The sequence below is a fragment of the Corythoichthys intestinalis genome, chromosome 13 (assembly GCF_030265065.1).
Source record: "Corythoichthys intestinalis isolate RoL2023-P3 chromosome 13, ASM3026506v1, whole genome shotgun sequence".
Taxonomy (NCBI): Eukaryota; Metazoa; Chordata; class Actinopteri; order Syngnathiformes; family Syngnathidae; genus Corythoichthys; species Corythoichthys intestinalis.
The window spans coordinates 36,653,387-36,675,375 of NC_080407.1; the positions used below are offsets into that span (position 1 = coordinate 36,653,387).

The window sequence follows — 21,989 nt, forward strand, 5'->3', positions numbered from 1 at the left end:
ATTCGTGCGTTTTTATTTTCATGACTATTGACATTATAAACTCTCACTGAAGGTAATAAAACTATGAATGCACACGTGTGATAGTCAGGATCGGAGTCGTGTCGTGGCTGTCCTCATTAATCAAATCAAATCAAATCAAATTTATTTATATAGCCCTTTACAAAACCCGAAAGGCCCCCAAAGTGCTTTACAACAAAACATGGCTCAAGATAAATAAAAGATAAAAGATAAGATAAAATTCGTCATCTGGATCGAGTGTCCTACATGCGCATTGTACATCCAACTCACGTTTAGCTATGTAACGGTGGTCCATATTAAGTGCTCAGCGCGCATCAGCTGGCCACGACCATTGCATCAGACGTGTTTGGGTCTGTTTGAGTAGCAGCATAACACATATTCGGTGAATACTGAACAGACACACTTACTGCCTGGTGAACTGACAGTAGAAGTGAATTATTAGCTTCCTCTGTGACTAGCGGTACACTTGAAGGTTTGCCTACCGCTGTGGCGACAGGAGCGGCTTGGCTGCTTAAGAACCAGAGTGTCTTGTCTTTGGCGCTTTATTGCCCGCATTTCACTCGATATCTGAGGCACGTTGAGGCTTTTTGTGAGGGAAAATAGTTGGAACAGCATTTGGTTTTAGTCTGCGCCTATATCCAGCCGCTCCGGTGAGCTCTTTCATAAGTTGTCGTCGACTAAAAGCCTCGAACGCGGTAGGAGAAAAATGGCGAGAACAAAGCCTTGGGTCCTTGGGAAGTTATGCCAGTCTGCCAGCATTTTCCGTCTTCTTGTCAACAGGAAATCTGTGGAGACCATCACGTCACTCTTCTTTGCATTTGCATTTGACTGGAAATTGCATCCAAAAGCAGCACATCGTGGCATTTTACTTCTCGAGTTTAGGGAGCAATACGCAATTGTTGTACACGCTACACATTGGGAAACATCCCATTTACGTCATCACTTGGAGCCCGCAAAACATGGCTACAACCATTGATCAAAATATGTACTAAATATTATAAAATATAACCATTGATTTAACATTGTGTTTTTAACTACATATTTTAGTACAAGAGAACAATTGTGGTTTATTAGAGCCTCCGTCTCTTCCTTTAGCTCAGAATTTTATACGGCGACCAGTCTTGTTAATCTTACTTTTATAAAATAATTAGTTTGTTATTACTTTAATTAATTAAAAATCTAATTACTTTTCCTATAAAATAATTGAGTTAGTAATTCAAGTGCCTACGATACGCATTTTTCAAAAAATTAAATAGCATTATTATGTGAATCAGAATCATATTTTGAGACGATTCGACTATTTACAACAATTTGGAACTTGGAATTAGTCGTTTAATCTGCTGGTGAGCCACGCCTACCATTATAGGGCTCTAGCATCCCCAACAGGTGGATGACGTCGGCAGGGTCGTGGTTTCGTCTGATTTAGAAGTCAGCCCATCGAGGGGGAACTATTCAGAATGAGGAAAATGCTACGGAGCCGCAGAATGTAATTGTTTCAGTCTCTCTACTCCAATATTTTTACAGGAGATTCTTTTTATGGAAGTATTTTTCCCCAATTGCTAAATAAATGGTATGGTCATGACAAATAAGTCTTGTGCTAAATGGAATATGAAATATTAAAAATTAGAGCTGTCCCAAACGACTAATTTTCTCCCGATTAGTCAGCCGACTATTTTTACGATTAGTCGACTAATCTAATAATTAAAAAATATATAATTTTTTTTTTTTTTTTTTTTTTTTACTAATTTAGCAATGAAATTTTTGTTGACGCTTATCAGTTAACAAAAAATATATTGGAACACTTAAATTATTTATTAAAGTACAAATAAACACGTAAATAACAATAATAAATCACAAATGAACAATGAGTTCAAATGCTGATAGAATTAACTAGTGTAGCATCCCGACTGAAAAGATGGTCTCTTAAACTGATGGTTTACAACTTTGTTTCCATCCTTGATGTAAACACACTGTAAGAGCTACGGTGCACACAAATACAACACAATTAGAAATTAACAAAAACTTTTCACCTTTTTCCTTTGAAACCTTATTTATATATCAATGAATTGCCTATATGAATTTCCTTTACCTTAAATTATTACCTTATCATTGACAATCTCTCCCTTGAGTGCAATCACTATATATACTGTATATATTTATGACCTTTTAACCTTATATAATTTTCCATACCATAAAATAAACCATAACATGAAATAAACCTTTCAATTCGCATTAAGAACAATACTAATAGCACTTATAGGCCCATTGTCAATGAAACATCATTATTTAGTAAGGCGACAGCACCCTCTGGTGTACAAAAAATGAAAAAAAATAAATACAAACTGGGTGACGGCGCTTGGTTATTCTCGGCCGACGTGCAGCCAAACTTGGCATTGAAGAGACGGGACAGAAGAGTGTACCCTCCTTTGTTTCTTTGAAATAAGTCAATGTTTTGGACACTCTGGTGCGCTTTTTTTTTGGCTTTGTGCCGCTTTCCCCGCTTGCATACAGAGCATCCAACGTTCTGAACGTTCCACACATACATTGTTTTAACCCTTCATTAACTGTCGACGGGATGTTGTGCTCGTCGACGTTTTCACGTCATCGATGACGTCGACTATGTCGACTAGTCGGGACAGCTCTATTAAAAATACGTTTATCAGTACAATATGGCAAAATTACTCCATAATGGTCAAAACTGTACGCTTCTTGCACCAATTTTCACTAGATGACTTGAATAGCTGATTCGAAATACTTTGGACGACAAACCGTGACCACAGCATATTTATATAACACTGTTTGATTTGTAAATGATGAAGATTGCTATATGAAGGGATCCAGGAAAGCCATGTCTGCACAAAATAGATGATTGATTGAACACTGTATCAACAGCGGCAAATACATTAAATGCATTAAATGCAATTAAATACATTAAATGACACAAATGACAATACATTAAATTAGTCCCCTGAGTTGTTGACAAAATATAACAATAAATAAAAACTTCTGTAAAATAACAACAAAGTTGTAAACACATTTGAACAAAAATATTAAATATAATATAATATATATGGTGGTTCCGGTGGATGGGGCCACGCTGTGGAAGCCTACCTCTTAACTCACGCACTTCTCACTTCGGCGCTGTAAATATCTTTCACCCTGGCACTCAAATCCTGTTTAGGATTGGCAGTACTGTGGGGCAAAAAAGTATTTAGTCAACCACTAATAGACCCTACTCACCGACGTCACAGAATGACGTGTTGCTGTATCCGGCCGCCATATTGTCCGTCTCTGTTTAGCCCTATTCTCAATGGTTTCAATTAGTCGTTCAGTTTATAGAGCAATTCATGGAAGCCCCAGTGCTTTCAGACGCTGTAAACTCATTGGATGCGTTGCATAAAAGGCGTTATATGGAAAAGCTTCAATCTATCCATTCGCCAGATCCATATTTGATGCCTAAATCGATATTTTTCGACCCGCTGTCTTCACCCTCTCTGCCTGACATCTGCTACCCTGATATCTACAACTATCTTTTCCACAGAAACTCGGCCTATTCTCACGGAACTTTGAAAAACATTAAGAGCAGCACTCTAAGCAAGATTACCCTGTGTGATTTCTAAAATGGCGACAATAAAAAAAATTTAAAAAAGTTGACTGCGATGGCCGACGCTTCAAGGATAGGTGGATATTGGACTATTTCTTCAATAAAACACGCAACAACTGTGTCCGCCTCATTTGCAAAGAGACAGTCGCTGTTTTCAGAGTTCGATGTGACGCGATAATAACAAGACACGCTGACATGTACAAAATGAGGGGCGGCTAGCTTGACTTGGTTTTAACGAGTGGAGGGTGGCTTGACCGCAGTTTCGCAAGAGCCCGAGTGTCATAAGACAACGCCACAAAGACGAGACTTGAAATTATTGATTAAAAAAATAATAAAGCAAATGTGACACACAGAAGGGCTTGCTAACATTTGTTTAAATATACTGTTCTATGTAAATCAGCCAAGGTAGCTCCCCGCATTTTTACCACACGAAATCTGGCCCCCTTTGCAAAAGGTTTGGACACACCTGTTTAACTGATGATCCGTAGACGAGGCCAGCTTTTTTCATTTGGTACCAGCTAAATATTCAAAATGTAATGATGGTGGAAGAAATAAGCATCTTGAATTTGAAACTGTATGTTGTCGGGGATTAGCCTCGCAATGATCTTAATTGTGGTTGTCAGCCCAAAACCCTCTAAATATATATTCAATGCATCTTACCAGACATAAAATGACTACTACATAATCCGTGGTAATCGTTTGGAGCCCAGTTTTCTCGTCGAATTGCAGCAGTCCATCCCGCTCTCCTCTCCGGGTCTCTCGGAATACGGTAGAACTTCAAGTCTCTCAGTCTATCTTCCCTGTTATTGCAACCAACCGCCACAAACGCCTTCACCATTTTGATTATTAATGTTAATGAGCAGAAAAACACGCCATAATAGGAGGAATTTACGTAGCGGTAATGCGTCAAAACGACGAGTAGACGGACAATATGGCGCGGAGGCGTGGTTGTGACGTCATGTGAATAGGGTCTATTGTGCAAGTTCTCCCACTTGAAAATATTAGAGAGGCCTGTAATTGTCAACATGGGTAAACCTCAACCATGAGAGACAGAATGTGGGGGAAAAAAAAGGAAATCACATTGTTTGATTTTTAAAGAATTTATTTGCAAATCATGGTGGAAAATAAGTATTTGGTCAATACCAAAAGTTCATCTCAATACTTTGTTATGTACCCTTTGTTGGCAATAACGGAGGCCAAACGTTTTCTGTAACTCTTCACAAGCTTTTCACACACTGTTGCTGGTATTTTGGCCCATTCCTCTATGCAGATCTCCTCTAGAGCAGTGATGTTTTGGGGCTGTCGTTGGGCAACACGGACTTTAAACTCCCTCCACAGATTTTCTATGGGGTTGAGATCTGGAGACTGGCTAGGCCACTCCAGGACCTTAAAATGCTTCTTACGAAGCCACTCCTTTGTTGCCCTGGCTCCTTGTTTGGGATCATTGTCATGCTGAAAGACCCAGCCACGTCTCATCTTCAATGCTGTTGCTGACGGAAGGAGATTTTCATTCAAAATCTTTCGAAACATGGCCCCATTCATTCTTTCCTTTACACAGATCAGTCGTCCTGGTCCCTTTGCAGAAAAAAAAGCCATCAAGCATGATGTTTCCACCCCCATGCTTCAGAGTGGGTATGGTGCAATTGAGTATTCTTTCTCCTCCAAACACGAGAACCTGTTTTTCTATTCAAAAAGTTCTATTTTGGTTTCATCTGACCATAACACACACTCCCAGTCCTCTTCTGGATCATTCAAATGCTCTCTAGCGAACCGCAGTCGGGCCTGGACATGTACTGGCTTCAGCAGGGGGAAACATCTGGCAATGCAGGATTTGAGTCCCTGGTGACGCATTGTCTTACTGATTGTAGCCTTTGTTATTGGGGTCCCAGCTCTCTGCAGGTCATTCACTAGGTCCCCCCCCCCCGCCCCCGTGTGATTCTGGGATTTTTGTTCACCGTTCTTGTTATCATTTTGACGCCACGGGGTGAGATCTTGCATGGAGCCCCAGATTGAGGGACATTATCAGTGGTCTTGTATGTCTTCCATTTTCTAATAATTGCTCCCACAGTTGATTTCTTTACTCCAAGCGTTTTACCTACTGCAGATTCAGTCTTCCCAGCCTGGTGCAGGTCTACAATTTTGTCTCTGGTGTCCTTCGACAGCTCTTTGGTCTTGACCATAGTGGAGTTTGGAGTGTGACTGACTGAGGTTGTGGACAGGTGTCTTTTAAACCGAAAATGAGTTAAAATAGGTGCCATTAATACAGGTAGCAAGTGGAGCCTCGTTAGAAGTTAGACCTCTTTGACAGCCAGAAATCTTGCTTGTTTGTAGGTGACCAAATACTTAATTTCCATTCTAATTTGGAAAAAAAAATTTTTAAAGATAAAAAAATGTCATTTTCTGTTTTTTTTTCCCCCCACATTCTGTCTCTCATGGTTGAGGTTTACCCATGTTGACAATTACAGGCCTCTCAAATCTTTTCAAATAGGAGAACTTGCACAATTGGTGGTTGACTAAATACTTATTTGCCCCACTGTACATACTCTTTCATTTCTCCGGGAAAGTTGGGATGGGGCCATACAGTCCCAGCTTGGCTCCCCCCTTTTTTTTTAATGCATCACACACCAAGGTTGTGGGATTGTTGGGAGCTGTTGAGGGGGTAGTGCCTCACAGTTACCTCCTCACGGCAGGTCACGTCATTCCTGCACCTTTTTTAATGCACCACACACGTCATATTCCACAGGAGAGCTCCAAAAAAAGGGCTGTGGGACGGGCGGCTGGGTAGAAATTCCATGCTGCGGTCCCACTGCCCCAAGCCAAGCTCTCCTCTTTTAATGCATACATTGCACTACCCTCCCCTCACAATCACAGTGCTGGGTAATAGGGTGGTAGTGGGTCCCACACTTTTTCTCTATGGCGTAGCTCCCAGGTCGTGGCCTCCCCTTTGCCTGGGCTGCCGACCGCGGAAGTCGGGGCTACGATCTCGCGTTGGCTCCGCGGCGTCCTCGTGCCTCCGCCTTCTCCTCTGTTCTTTGACTGGGTATCCGCCCTGTGCTCCGTTGCCGGTCGCTGGCTGGGCACCGGTGTATCGGCTGGATGTTGCCTTCTCTGCCGGGGGATCCTGCACTGCCCTGGGTTTGGTGGGCGGCTGGGGGTCCAGTGGCGTGCCGTGCCGGTTGGGGGGCTGCGGCTGTGGCTTGGGGGTGGGAAGTCCGTGGGATTGGTGCTGCGTCCCCTCCTGCCATCCCTGAAGGCCGGTTGATGGGTGTGTGGGTGGCCCGGAGGACCACCCTGGATCCCCAGCGGGGGGAAGATGCCTCTTTTGCTGGGCTACCCCGGAATACATTCATGCATGTACACCATGCTAGTAACGGGTTGGACCCCCTTTTGCCTTCAGAACTTCCTCAATTCTTCGTGGCATAGATTCAACAAGGTATTGGAAGCATTCCTCAGAGAGCTTGGTCCATATTGACATGATGGCATCACACAGTTGGTGCAGATTTTTCGGCTGCACATCCATGATGCAAATCTCCCGTTCCACCACATCCCAAAGATGCTCTATTGGATTGAGATCTGGTGACTGTGGAGGCCATTTGAGTACAGTGAACTCATTGTCATGTTCAAGAAACCACTCTGAGATGATTCCAGCTTTATGACATGGCGCATTATCCTGCTGAAAGTAGCCATCAGAAGTTTGGTACATTGTGGTCATAAAGGGATGGACATGGTCAGCAACAATACTCAGGTAGGCTGTGGCGTTCCAACGATGCTCAATTGGTACCAAGGGGCCCAAAGAGTGCCAAGAAAATATTCCCCACACAATTACACCACCACCAGCCTGAACCGTTGATACAAGGCAGGATGGATCCATGCTTTCATGTTGTTGACGCCAAATTCTCACCCTACCATCCGATTGGCGCAGCAGAAATCGATACTCATCAGGCCAGGCAACATTTTTCCAATCTTCTATTGTCCAATTTTGATGAGCTTGTGCAAATTGTAGCCTCAGTTTCCTGTTCTTAGCTGAAAGGAGTGGCACCCGGTGTGGTCTTCTGCTGCTGTGGCCCATTTGCCTCAAAGTTCGACGTACTCTGCATTCAGAGATGCTCTTCTGCCTACCTTGGTCATAACGGGTGGTTATTTAAGTCACAGTTGCCTTTCTATCAGCTCGAACCAGTCTGGCCATTCTCCTCTGACCTCTGGCATTAACAAGGCATTTCCGCCCACAGAACTGCCGCTCACTGGATATTTTTTCTTTTTCGGACCATTCTCTGTAAACCCTAGAGATGGTTGTGCGTGAAAATCCCAGTAGATCAGCAGTTTCTGAAATACTCAGACCAACCCTTCTGGCACCAACAACCATGCCACGTTCAAAGTCACTCAAATCACCTTTCATCCCCATACTGATGCTTGGTTTGAACTGCAGGAGATTGTCTTAAACCATGTCTACATGCCTAAATGCACTGAGTTGCCGCCATGTGATTGGCTGATTAGAAATTAAATGTTAACGAGCAGTTGGACAGGTGTACCTAATAAAGTGGCCGGTGAGTGTTTGTGTGTGTGTATGTATATATATATATATATATATATATATATATATATATATTAAATATGACAAAAGAGCAGTCCCGAGTTGTTCACAAACTATGACAATGAATAAAAACCTCAGTAAAACAACAACAAAGTTGAAAACATATTTGAACTTAAATATTAAATCGAAAAAATAAAAGTGCAAGTGTACCCTGAGTTGTTTACACAAAATCTAACAAAAAAAATAAAACTGTAAAACAGCAACAAATTTGTAAAAAGTTGCAAATTTCGGATGTTGGTTTTCTTTGTGGGACAGTCTTCTATCGCTTCCTTTTCTTCCGTGTAGCTTGCTTTCAGTTTGAGAACGGCCACTCCTTCCTCCGCTCTGCTGTTTGGCCCCTCCCCTCTCACTCCACTGTGGCAGGGTGAAGGGCCGATGACTGCTGAGCTAGCCTTCCCCAAAACAAAAGTTTGTGGATTAAAAAAAAACAAAATACAAAAACTATCGCACGTCCTAGCGATCGGACTATCGCGCATGCACCCACTGCGATGACCATGTTTAAACAATATATCGTTCAGGGTTAGTAGGCGGGTCATATTGCCTACTGCTATAATATAGAAGTGTGTCTCTGTACAACAATCGGATACGAAAGAAGTTATGTCATGGAGCGTGCCATTACCACATTTATTGCTGCATGACAGCTTTATAAACCATCGGGGTGATCAAGACCTGGTATTCCTGCTCTTTTCTTTTTCACAGTCATTTTTTGCAGTTCTCATCTAGAGTGAAGAACAGGTGTCAGGAACCTATGTCTCGCGAGTCATTTCTGGCTCTTTTGATGAGCGCATCTGCCTGTCTGCCAACCCGTAATTTTAAATGTGGCACCGTCCGGCTTGCTGGACTTGAACGAGCAGTTATGAGCTGGTAATGCATTCACACATTTTTCTTCAGCCTTCAAACATTCATGCGTTCATTCATTTTCCATGCCACTGTTCCTCACAAGAGCCTATCCCAGCTAACTACGGGCAGTAAGCGGGGTACACCCTGAACTGGTTGCCAGCCAATTGCAGGGCACAATGAGACACATTGTAATAATATGCTTCAATTCAGTGCCCATTTGTGGTCCTCCCATCACGGATTATACGGAAATGAGCGTTTTATTACAGAGCTCATCTTCCATGTTAAGTCTCCGATCAAGCAGCAGTTGGGCTGGCCCCTCCCAACTCAATGCAGTTGCGACTAAAAACGGTGATTACAAAACTGAGTTCCCAACCCTTGGTCTAGAAGGTGTAATAATTTTTAAATTTCCCACCAGCGAGAAATGAGTTTCCGGTTCAAAGGTACACCGTGCAGGCGATGACTTAACACATGAGGCGGCTCCTTTCTACGCCTGCGTAGTTTGCACAAATGTAGGCGTACCTTGCAGAACCGGGGGGTGGGGGTGGGGCTTAAATTTAGTGCAGACAGGTAAAAAATTAGTCAGCAAAATACCCTCGAGAAATTTATCTGTCCTAGTGTAGACTAGTGTGGACCCGAGTCCAGCGTAGTGCGCATATGCACGTCGAGGCAACTCGTCAGTAGGCATGTGCCAGTTACCGGTTTACATTGGTATGAAAACATCACGGCTTCAAAACCACTTAAATTTTTCCATCATACTGTAGTGCGGTATTAGCCATTTTTATGTCCCAAAAAATTGCAGCGAGAAATGGCTTGGAGCAGTTGCGCTTATCCCTCCCCCGTCGGTTGAACAGCCAACTTGCAAGACATACTTTCACATTTACCTGACCATCATCCATCTCTTAACTCAAAATTTAAGGTAAGTAAAGGCTGTCATGAACGAGCTACGAGAGTTCATTCTAGCATGTCTCGCCATGGTAAAACAAATATTACATCGTAAATTAGGGGGGACCAAACGTCCTCTTTTGACCGGACATATCCAATTTTTACATCTTGTCCCGGGTTTTCGGACACGTTCCCAAAGAGCCTGCCCAGTTGTTAAGACTTGTGTTCAATACATATATTTGTGTATATATGTATATATATATATATATATATATATATATATATGTTTTTAATTGTTTTTAATAGATTATATGACGATAACAATTATTATTTTTATTGTATTTTATTTTGTATTTTATTACGTATGTATTTTATTTTATTTGTATTTATTTATGTGCTGCAACGATTAACTCGAGTATTCCATTAGAAATAAAGTGTTTCAAGTATTCGTTTAATTAAAGTGGCGTTGTAATGGGTTTATTTTCAAAGCATTTGCATTTAGTTTTATTGATTTGGGTGGATACTCTGCCCCTCGTCTGCCCCATTTCAAATGCCTGAATCCAACTGTTTGTTAAGACTAGAGATGTCCCGATCCGATATTTGGATCGGGTCGGACGCCGATATGGGCAAAAAAATGCGCATCGGATCGGAACACGGAAAAATTCCGATCCAGACTTCCGATCCACTTTTTTTTTGTTTTCCAGCGCACTGACTTACATAATCCATTCCAGTTTTTGCTTCGGTTTCCCTAAAATCTGGTCCGCATTTTACGGCACACCTTCTACACACTACATTTACATTACCGTCTCCCAATTACCGAGAGACTTTATCGGTAAAAATGTCTGCTGTGTGGGATCATTTTACCTTAAAGGACGACAAAGATGAAGAGGCAGAGTGCAACATATGCCACAATAAATTCAAGCGTAGTGGTAAAGCTGTAAGAAGTTTTAATACAACCAACCTGATCAAGCATTTAGCGAAATACCACCACAAACAATATTAGGAGTATGTTAAGAAAACCAAAGACAAAGAGAAAGGTCCTACGCAACTAACACTGGCAGAAACCTTTGCTATGCGTGACAAACTGGCACTCGACAGTCCCAAAGCCCAGGGAATAACAAGAGTCATTGCCGAAGAATTCATTCTGGATGACGAGCCATTATGTCTCGTGAGTAAAGACGCACCATCCAACACTTAGAACCACGGTACAACATGCCCAGCCGTCATTACATCCTTGACAGTTTTGGGCCGTGAAAGATTCGAGAACGATTCACAAACATCCAAATTCCGATTATTGAAATATGTCAAGTAAAGCGGAACTAATACACGGCGTGGTCTTTGGGACGCAGTGAGAAACTGACCGCATTGCGTCCCGAAAGTAAACATAATGCTTGTCATAGACCCGGGTAATGCCAATGCTCAACTCACGGCTTTAGCTCAACTCATGCCGCTGGATAAAAAACACAAGAATACCTGACTGCTGCTGACAGCCGCTACAAACTACGTCAACGTCGTTTTACTGGAGATAACAGAAATCATATGTATATAGAACTAGATGCAAAACGACAGACTGGACCGCGTTAGCAACATTGAAGTATTGAAAACCAGATGCGTTAGTAAACAGCCGCCATCTTAAAGCAGAAGACTTCCCTAGTAGGCTGTTGTGAACCTTCTAAGCGAACCTAATTAACTTTTTATCTAAAATACTCCTAAATCTGCTAAATCTTGACTTGAATCTATCTTCAAAACAGTTTTAAAACTTTCACATGTCGAAAGTAGACAGAAGGGAAATTATGGAATAACAGGAGCAATTTTAACAACTTTAACAGTTGATTAAATGAATTGAATGTAGTTTAAAGTGCATGTGACACGAAAAAGCATGTTTATTTCATAATAGTAATAGTATTTTGTGCTCCTGAATGATATGGACCGCTTGGATGTGTGTAGAAGCGATTGCTATATTTATTTAGTTTTTTGAATCCCGCGCCATGAAAACAAGTGACTTCCGGCTTCGGTCTTGCATTGAGGAGGAGGGCGCTGTGACGTGTACGGTAGAAGACGTCCTCTTCACGAGACAGCGTACTGTTGTGTATGAGGACGAAGGATTCAGCTAATTTTGCGGATTAATACGTTTATTTTTCGCATCATGCCAGCCAAACGGCTGCAGAAAAATCATTCTGTATGAGGAAGAGGCGTATGCGCCTTGGAGTTTCAAAAGGTTTCCATTCACCGTGGATATTGGCCAAGCCCTACTACTGTAGGACCATTGGACTTACGAGGAAGTGAGTAAACATCTTGTTTTGTAGTATGTCAAATATTAATACAGCGACTACAAAGTAAACACTACAAACTTTCTTCAAATAAAGGAATACTTACGTTTGATCATTGATAGGCATGTAAAAAGCTCTCCTCATGCACAATAGCAGCACGTTAGCTGCACAACAACTGCAGCCCGCCCTCCTCCAGGGAACGAACTGTAAATTGCTCTCCGCCGGGTGGTTTGCCGATCCGCGAAGACAATCGACAACCCAGTTGTCATGTCAATAAATCCAGGCTAGTTATGTGTGATTTTCCGCTTTGAAGACTTTGAAACATCACTCGGTTCGAGTTAGCATGTCGGCTAGCTGTCACGCCTTTTGGTTTGTTTACATTGTCCGAAGCCGGGGAAGGGAAATGACATATGTCCGATTTAGGTGTCATAAAATATCGTTCGGGAGGTGCGACAGTAAAGGTGAAGTCGACAGTTTTGACCATTATGGAGAATTTTGCCATGCCGTCCTGAATAAATGCATTTTTATTATTTCATATTCCATTTAGCACAAGACTGTTATTTGTCATGACCATGCCATTTATTTAGCAATTGGGGAAAATTCTTGGATAAAACCAAATATTTAAAATATGTAAAAATATTGAAGTAAAGAGACGGAAATAATGACATTTTGCAGCTCTCTTCGTCTCGTTTTCCTCGTGAATAGTTCCGCCTCGACGGGCTGACTGGTCCTTCTCAAGCCATTTATATAGCTATTGGGGAAAAATACTTGGATAAAAAGAATATCCTGTAAAAATATTGGAGTAGAGAGACTGAAACAATGACGTTTTGCGGCTCTCTTCGTCGCGTTTTCCTCGTTCTGAATAATTCCCCTCACTGGGCTGAATAGTAAAACCGATGAGCAGTCTACTGCTGACGTCATCCACCTGTTGGGGACACTAAAGCCCTATAATGGTAGGTGTGGCTAACCGGCAGATTAAAAGACTAATTTCTCGTGATCTGCGCTTTGCTAAATTGTTGTATATAGTCGAATCGTGTCAAAATATGGTTGTAATTCACATAATAATGCCATTTAAGACTTTTTTTCTCCTGTCGTATGCTCTTTTAAGCTGCTGATACAGAATGGGGACTTGAGTATTTTATTTATTGTTTTAAAATGTTAACTTGATACTGAAATAGTTTATTTAAACCTGAGAGGCTTTTTATACAATTTTTGTAACTAATGCACGAAACATTAAAAGCATCTAATAGCTTGGGGGATTTATGGGATTTTCCACTGAGGTTGTTGGTGTGTTTTGCTTTTTAAAGACATTTTACAATATTATTTGCACGTTTTACTGACTATGCCATTTCTGTTTGTTATTTATAATGTTTTGTGTTTGTCACTGAATAAACAGGTCAGTTTCTTGTTACCAACCGTTGTGTGTTATTCAAACTCACCTAATTTAGCTGACTAGTTGTTATCAAGAGTACTAAAACATTTTTCAACATGAGTCAGACATCTAACTGAGGAGGCTAAATAACTTTAAACTTTAACACATGCTCAGATAGGTTGGTATTGGTATCGGTATCGGTATCGGCCAGTATCGGTATCGGATCGGAAGTGCAAAACAATATCGGATTGGAAGTGCAAAAACCTGGATCCGGACATCCCTAGTTAAGACCAACATAAGCTAAGTTTTTGTTTGAGCTTGTTTTTTTTTAATGCATTCGTAATTTAGATTATTGGTATATTTAGCCGTTTTTTGTGTGAATGTGTCTGAACCATTTGTGCAGAGCATTGTGAAAAACATTAGCGTTTTATAGCATTTAAGCTTGTAAACTTTTGCTATGTAAGTTAGCCAATTGTTCTTTTGTTATACATAGATCCTCCATTATTTTTATACCGTTTGAGGGTCTGCTGAGTTTTTTTAATTTTTCATGTCCCTCATCCGATTACTCGATTATTCGAACTAAGTAGTTAATCAATTAATCGACTACTAAAATAATCGATAGCTGCAGCCCTATCATTTGTCTTCTTGTGTCCTGCAGGTTTCAGCAAATATCTTGGTCCTGACGCTCAACAGCTAAAGCGAGAAGTACAACTTCCAATCGAAAAGGAGGAGGTAGAGCTGCCATACATTAAAGAGGAGGACAATATTACCATGTCGACTGCTGAGCCATTGAATAGCGAGGATGGTCTGAGTGAGGCTAGCAGAGGAATGGAGTCTCCAAGCAGCAGCTCAACAGAAGGATCGCGAGCACACATTTTCATCGCACCATCAGATAGAAATGGCGCCACGTCAGACTCACCTTGCAAAGATGATGGTCATAAGAAATCTCACCAAACCTTTGCTAATAACTATACTTGTCGTATGCATATGAGGAGCCACACTGGTGAAAATCCTCTTGTCTGCTCAGTTTGTGGCCAAGGCTTCACTCGCAAGTACACCTTAAAAATACACGAAAGAACCCACACCGGTGAAAAACCTTTTTCCTGCCCAGTTTGTGGTCGAGGTTTCGCTAAAATGCATAACTTACAAATACACGTAAGAACGCACACCGGAGAAAAACCTTTTTTCTGCTCAGTTTGTGGTCAAGGATTCACTCAAATTCACCACTTAAAAGTACACACAAGAACCCACACTGGTGAAAAACCTTATTTCTGCTCAGTTTGTGGTCAAGGATTCAGTCATAAGAGTGGCTTAAAAGTACACACAAGAACCCACACTGGCGAAAAACCTTTTTCCTGCTCAGATTGTGGTCAAGAATTCAGTCATAAGAGTGGCTTAAAAGTACACATAAGAACCCACACTGGTGAAAAACCTTTTTCCTGCTCAGTTTGTTGTCAACGGTTCAGTCATAATAGTGCCTTAAAAGTACACACAAGAACCCACACTGGTGAAAAACCTTTTTTCTGCTCAGTTTGTGGTCAAGGATTCACTCAAATTCAACACTTAAAAGTACACACAAGAACCCACACTGGTGAAAAACCGTTTTCCTGCTCAGTTTGTGGTCAAAAATTCGCTCGCAAGGATCGGATTAAAAGACACGTGTGCATTGTTGTCAGAAGCAGTGGCCAATGACTGTAGTTTCCCCTACATTCAAAACATTGTGGCACACTGCCACACCAAAATAAAAGCCGCCACACCTGGCAAAAAAGATTTTTTTTTTTAAAGTATGTTTCAAATTTAGCATCAGCCTAGTGTGCAGGGTTCAGCGGCAACCTATTCATTGTATTCATGGCCCCCTTAAGAGACGAGCTGTGACGTAGAAGAAGGAAGCGAGAAAGAGAACGGGTGAGCTTGCGAGAGATAGCAGTCGCACATTTCCGCTGTTATTTCGTTATTCTTTTTCTTTATTATTGTTGCCACAATAAAGTGGGTAGGCCAATAATGACTCCTCTCCTTCTTCCCACCATCTGGGGCATTACAGTATTTTGGATCGGACTTTTCGGCGAAAGTGACAGCTGTCTTGGTCGGAATGGCAAGTTTGAATGAAGTTGCACCGAGAGGCGGGGCCCAAAATAGTCTTGCTCTATTTCAGAGCGCCGCTGCGCTACAGTCAAAAACGCATTCAATAGCAGAGGGGCTGGCGTACTTAAATCTGTGCTATCAGGCTGTTACGACAGTCGGATGTTCGCAATCACGGCGATGAAACCTTGATGAATGCCCTTTTTTTCCCCACAAGTTTTGCAAGCTAAGGGACACTCGAAAAATGGCTCTCATACCTCTCCTTTCTAAGCTAAATCAAAATGGTACCTTGATGTGCGTTTGTGTGGAAATATAGTTCACGAACAAAAAAAAACTATTCACCTTCTCACCTGAACTACATAGCAATTAGAATTTCCCCCTACTCCTTGAAACGGGTCCATTACAAGTGTGTAGAATTGGTGTCAATATTTGTAGGGACGATATAACAGCATAACCTGCATGTATACTTTTTGCTGGGGACGGAACATTAATAAAACCAAACAGATTAGGTGAACGGGGGTCATGGCTACATTTCTCACCAATATAAACCTAATTAATTGATGTGCTAAATGATCAATGCAAAAATAAATCTGTTTTGACTTGTACCAACTTTCACACTGCAAATTTATAACGTCTTAATATGATAATTTTTCTTAAATCTAGTCGAATAATTTTCTCCAACCTGTTTTGAGTGTTAAAGACTAGCTAACAGATTAATGGGTCAGATTATTCAATTTATTTCAGGTAAATATTACCATTTGTTCTTATTAAGCCCATACATCCAAAGGTTGGTCATTTTTCACCAAAATCAAGGGGAAAAATGCTTTCAAATAATGTTTTGAACAATATCAATTCTTGAATTAAGAACATTTCTGACAAAAAAGCTTTTTTTAAGATTAAGTATACTCAATTTTTGCCTAAAATATATGTTAAGAAAAATAGCTAGCGGAAAATAATCTTACTTCAAGAAATCTGAGTAAAATTGACTTGAAGCAATGGCAAATAATTTCAATTATTCCTAGTAGATTTGGACTGAAAACGAGGGAATTTAACTAGTCATCAGCTAATAAAAACGTGCGTTTGAGGGGGAAAAATGGTGTCCGTGTAAGTCTGAACATAATGAAAGTAATTCACTTCATAATGGTAGGGTCAATTCTGTCCTTACAAAATAAATGAAGACGATCTAAATTACCTCTATAACTGAACTCATTATAAAATGGAAATAAGGTTGCTCAAAAGTTGGTGGGGAAATTTCCCAGTGTTATGTCCCTAATGTCCCTATGCAAACCTACACCATTGGTCCATTAACAGAAGGGCTATTATTGTTGTGGTAATATAGTACATATTGGGGTCAAATAAAAGGAAAAAGAAGGACAACGAGATGTTAAGTTTTACTGTTGCTACGAGGAAACAAAAGTCGGATTATTATGTCGGGTAATGTGGCTGTAATCAGCTACGCATTTTACGTTCATGTACAGTAGCTGAGAGCTATGACATTAGCCTGACTAATAAAATATTTCCAATAGATCTTTGTCATGGTTCTTCTTGGGGGAAAAATGTCATTTGTGACACATTTTTGCAGTGGCACGACATGGTGAGGCTGTCCGACTCCGATGCAGCCCACCACCACAGCTTCAAAAAATCCTAGGGGAAACCCTGGACTGTTTTGCCTGTCATCCAAGCTACCTTCATCAGATTGTGCACGCATGTCAATTGTAGTCTGTAGAGTTTCCTCAAAACCTGTTTAGGTTTGGCAGTACTGGTGCCTTACATTGGGGCAAATAAGTATGTAGTCAACCACTAATTGTGCAAGTTCTCCCACTTGAAAATATTGGCGAGGCGGTTAATTGTCAACATGGGGAAACCTCAACCATGAGAGACAGAATGTGGGGGAAAAAAAACAGAAAATCACATTATTTGATTTTTAAAGAATTTATTTGCAAATCATGGTGGAAAATAGGTATTTGGTCAATACCGAAGTTCATCTCAATACTTTATTATATACACTTTGTTGCCAATAACGGAGGCCACACGTTTTCTGTAACTCTTCACAAGCTTTTCACACAACGTTGCTGGTATTTTGGCCCATTGCTCTATGCAGTTCTCATCTAGAGCAGTGATGTTTTGGGCTGTTGTTGGGCAACACGGACTTTCAACTCCCTCCACAGATTTTCTATGGTGTTGAGATCTGGAGACTGGCTAGGCCACTCCAGGACCTTGAAATGCTACTTACAAAGCCACTCCTTTGTTGCCCTGGCTGCTTGTTTGGGATCATTGTCATGCTGACCCAGCCATGTCTCATCTTCAATGCTCTTGCTGATGGAAGGAGATTTACACTCTAAATCTTTCGATACATGGCCCCATTCATTTATTTCCTTTACACAGATCAGTCGTCCTGGTCCCTTTGCAGAAAAAAAGCCCCCAAGCATGATGTTTCCACCCCCATGCTTCACAGTGGGTATGGTGCAATTGGGATGCAATTCAATATTCTTCCTCCTCCAAACACGAGAACCTGTGTTTCTACCAAAAAGTTCTATTTTGGTTTCATCTTACCATAACACAGTTTCTCCCATTCCTCTTCTGGATCATCCAAATGCTCTCTAGCACAGACGGGGCTGGACACGTCTGGCAGTGCAGGATTTGAGTCCCTGGCGGCGCATTATGTTACTGATAGTAGCCTTTGTTATTGTGGTCTCAGCTCTCTGTAGGTCATTCACTAGGTCCCCCCGTGTGGTTCTGGGATTTTTGCTCACCGTTCTTGTTATCATTTTGACGCCACGGGGTGAGATCTTGCATGGATCCCCAGATCGAAGGAGATTATCAGTGGTCTTGTATGTCTTCCATTTCCTAATAATTGCTCCCACAGTTGATTTCTTTACACCAAGCGTTTTACCTATTGCAGATTCAGTCTTCTCAGCTTGGTGCAGGTTCACAATTTTGTCTCTGGTGTCCTTCGACAGCTCTTTGGTCTTGGCCATAGTAGAGTTTGGAGTGTGACTGATTGAGATTATAGACAGGTGTCTTTTATGCTGATAATGAGTTAAAACAGGTGCCATTAATACAGGTAACGAGTGGAGCCTCGTTAAACCTTGTTAGAAGAAGTTAGACCTCTTTGACAGCCAGAAATCTTGCTTGTTTGTAGGTGACCAAATACTTATTTTCCACTCTAATTTGGAATAAATTCTTTAAAAATCAAACCGTGATTTTTTTTTTTTTTTTCATGGTTGAGGTTTACCCATTTTGACAATTAAAGGCCTCTCTAATCTTTTCAAGTCTGAGAACTTCCACAATTAGTGGTTGACTAAATACTTATTTGCCCCACTGTACATGTGCTTTGTCCAATCCTTGTACGATGTGGATCCACACTCTTGCCAAAAGTATTGCCTCACCTGATTTAACTCTAAAGTTGAGTGGCATTATTTATTCAATACTCTCCCTCTTTCAAACTACACTTTTCATGGCTAATATTTGAAACGGTATACCCCAAATTACAAAAAAATCTAAATCATTCATCAATAATATAATTACATAAATATGGAAAATTGTGATTGGCTCACAAATATTAGTTTTTTTGGGGAGGGGTGATTTATATATCATCAGTAAAAGTCATCAGTAAAATCCTTCCATTGATTATAATTTGGTGTAGATGAGCGAAAAGATAACGGCTTTCCTTATTTTGGAAACTGATTGTAAAACACAGCCTCACGAGATGCTTTCATTATTGTTGACTTTCGTGGAGGCGGCAAAGCGCTACAGAAAGTACGTGGCTGCTTATTCAGCCACATTACGCCTGCGTAACAGGAATACATTTTTTTCCTCCTAGTCACAGTACGACTATAATCTCGTAGTCCTCTTTTCTTTATTTTGGCCTACTACTTGGTCGTACAAATCGGACAATGATGAGTAAAATTGTTTGTGCTTTTAATCATTCCGGCCCACGTCGATGAAAATCTCGACTCTGCTTCGAATTTTCAAATGCTTGTACTTCACTGTGCTTGTTCATTTTATTCATTATAAATAACTTGTTTTTATTCATTCCTAGCCTCCTCTTCCCTTTGTTCAGAATAGGCCTAATTATGATTATAGTATTGTAACTCAAAACTAGGGTTGTAACTAAAACCAATACTTCGTTACCAAGTTGATTCTAAGATCCAGAAAGTGTGGCAGGACTGCCTTTTCTGCAATACCCGAAGTATCACCGGTACCGACGCAGCAGATCTGGCCACTTCTTTTGTGTGGGATACTCGGCGACACAAATTGCTGGAAAAGCAGTCATTTACACCGCTAAATGGGGGTTGTAAATGAGCAGTTATATGGTAACCCACGGTGTACTAAAGAACGAGAAAAACAGTCAATGTACGCAACCTTTTTTTCCAGATAAAATCCCTATTTTAGGACAACATAACCTTCATGTCCAAACTGTTGTTTTCTTCAACCAATTTTTTTTTTTAGACAAAAATCAAAACATTTTTGTCAAAATTTGTAATATTGATGTCCCATTGACAACCAACGAACGACGAAATGTTTTTAAGTATTTAAACGTATTTTAAGTATTTAACGCAGTACTTCTCAAATAGTGGGGCGTGCCCCCTAGGGGGGGCGCAGAGCGATGCCAGGGGGGGCGCATGTGACCTCGGGGAACATGCTTTTTTTTTTTTTTTTTTTTTTTTTTTTTTTTTTTTTGGGCCGTACTTGCACAAAGTGTACTTGCACATCCACTCAGTCGGTGGCAGTGGCGCTCTCATTTTCAGAGTGCGCGCAGTATTTTTGAACTAAGGAAGAGCACTCAGCACACACAGAAAACAGATATGAAGAGCAGTGTGCCGCCGCCGTTTTCGAAAGCCGTTTTCCGACCGGACTCACTCACGCAGCGACGCACTGTCTTGTCCGGTTCTCACGTCGCCGCCCGAGAAGTGCCATTTTTGGCTTGGGATCGTCACGACGACCGCCCTCACCTACGGTTCCACCCTTGGCCGCCGAGAACGCGCTTTTTGCGTGCCGTTTACCTTTTAGCTTTGACTTTTAATACAGTGTGTGATGAGGAAAGACATTTTACTGTGTCTAAAAATAATTATAGCGGACAGCCAGAAGCCAAATCAATTAAAACGTCACTTAAAGACATTAGACCCCAATCTCATTGATAAGCCGCTTGGTTGTTTTTCAGCGAAAACGTGCCGAATATTGCCAACAATCGTCCCGCTTTGTCAGTGTGATATCAGTAAACCAGTGAGCACTGTTCACATGCTCAGTGCAAAATAACTCCACACCATTGCAAAGTAGGTAATACTTTGAGCAGCAAAAATAAAAACTGTCCTTCTGTCGAAGGACACTCTTTTTTTCTTTTATTCAGTTTTGTTTTTTGGTCAAAGTTTTTGGTATATTGTCCTCATGAGTGAATGTTTCTAATCAATTTTAATTTGTCATTATTTACTGATTTTATTACATTTTATTTTTCTGTATGAAATGGTCAAAAATGTACCTTGAGTGTATTTTTTACAGTTTGGATGTGACTTTTTTTTTAATTCAGGCGAATTGATGCGTGTCAAGTCTTCTCTGTTACAAACAAAACATGTTAATAAAGTTATACTTTACTATAAGTTGATCTATGTCACTTTTTTTCTTTATTAGAAAAAAAGGACACAATGTTAGGCAGATGCGTATTTATAATAGTAATTTTATAGACAAATGATACTATTTACAGTGGCAGCAGAGAGTTTGGGGGGGCGCGAAACATTTACGTCTTCCTTGGGGGGGCGTAACAGAAAATAATTGAGAAGCACTGATTTATTTATTCAACTTGTTCAGATAAACATTCAACAGAATAAATGTGAATAGTTTTATATTTGATAATTCAACAAAAAACAGTAGGTATGGTCAAAGACGTTTTTGTCCTTTCTACATATTATAGTCAAATCAGGTTATATACAGGAGACCAACAGTGCAAAATAGTGACTATATACAGTGGGGCAAATAAGAATTTAGTCAACCACCAATTGTGCAAGTTCTCCTACTTGAAAAGATTAGAGAGGCCTGTAATTGTCAACATGGGTAAACCTCGACCATGAGAGATTGAATGTGGGGGGGGGAAAAAACTGAAAATCACATTGTTTGATTTTTAAAGAATTTATTTCCAAATTAGAGTGGAAAATAAGTATTTGGTCACCTACAAACAAGCAAGATTTCTGGCTGTCAAAGAGGTCTAACTTCTAACAAGATAAAATGAAAACTATATAAATTTTTTAGTTTTTGATTCTTCAGAGGCATTGGTCAGTTCCTGTCTGGCTGGAGACACAGGCCCACTTTGCATGTCGCACACATCAAGGCAGTGCTCCT

The 21,989-nt window shown here is 40.8% G+C and overlaps 1 protein-coding gene across 4 annotated transcripts in view; it reads left to right on the forward strand.

The window, feature by feature from the left end:
- The window catches only part of LOC130927781 (zinc finger protein 432-like), a 122,147-nt gene that overhangs the window by 49,866 nt on the left and 50,292 nt on the right, over nucleotides 1-21,989 (forward strand). Inside the window, exon 3 of one of the 4 annotated variants that reach the window (XM_057853792.1) lies at nucleotides 14,236-20,289. The exons of the other annotated variants lie outside the window; for them this stretch is intronic. Coding sequence (XP_057709775.1) covers nucleotides 14,236-15,269 — 1,034 coding nt within the window. The 3' untranslated portion in view covers nucleotides 15,270-20,289. Of the gene's footprint in view, nucleotides 1-14,235; nucleotides 20,290-21,989 lie in introns of those variants that run through there. 4 annotated transcript variants of the gene reach the window in all.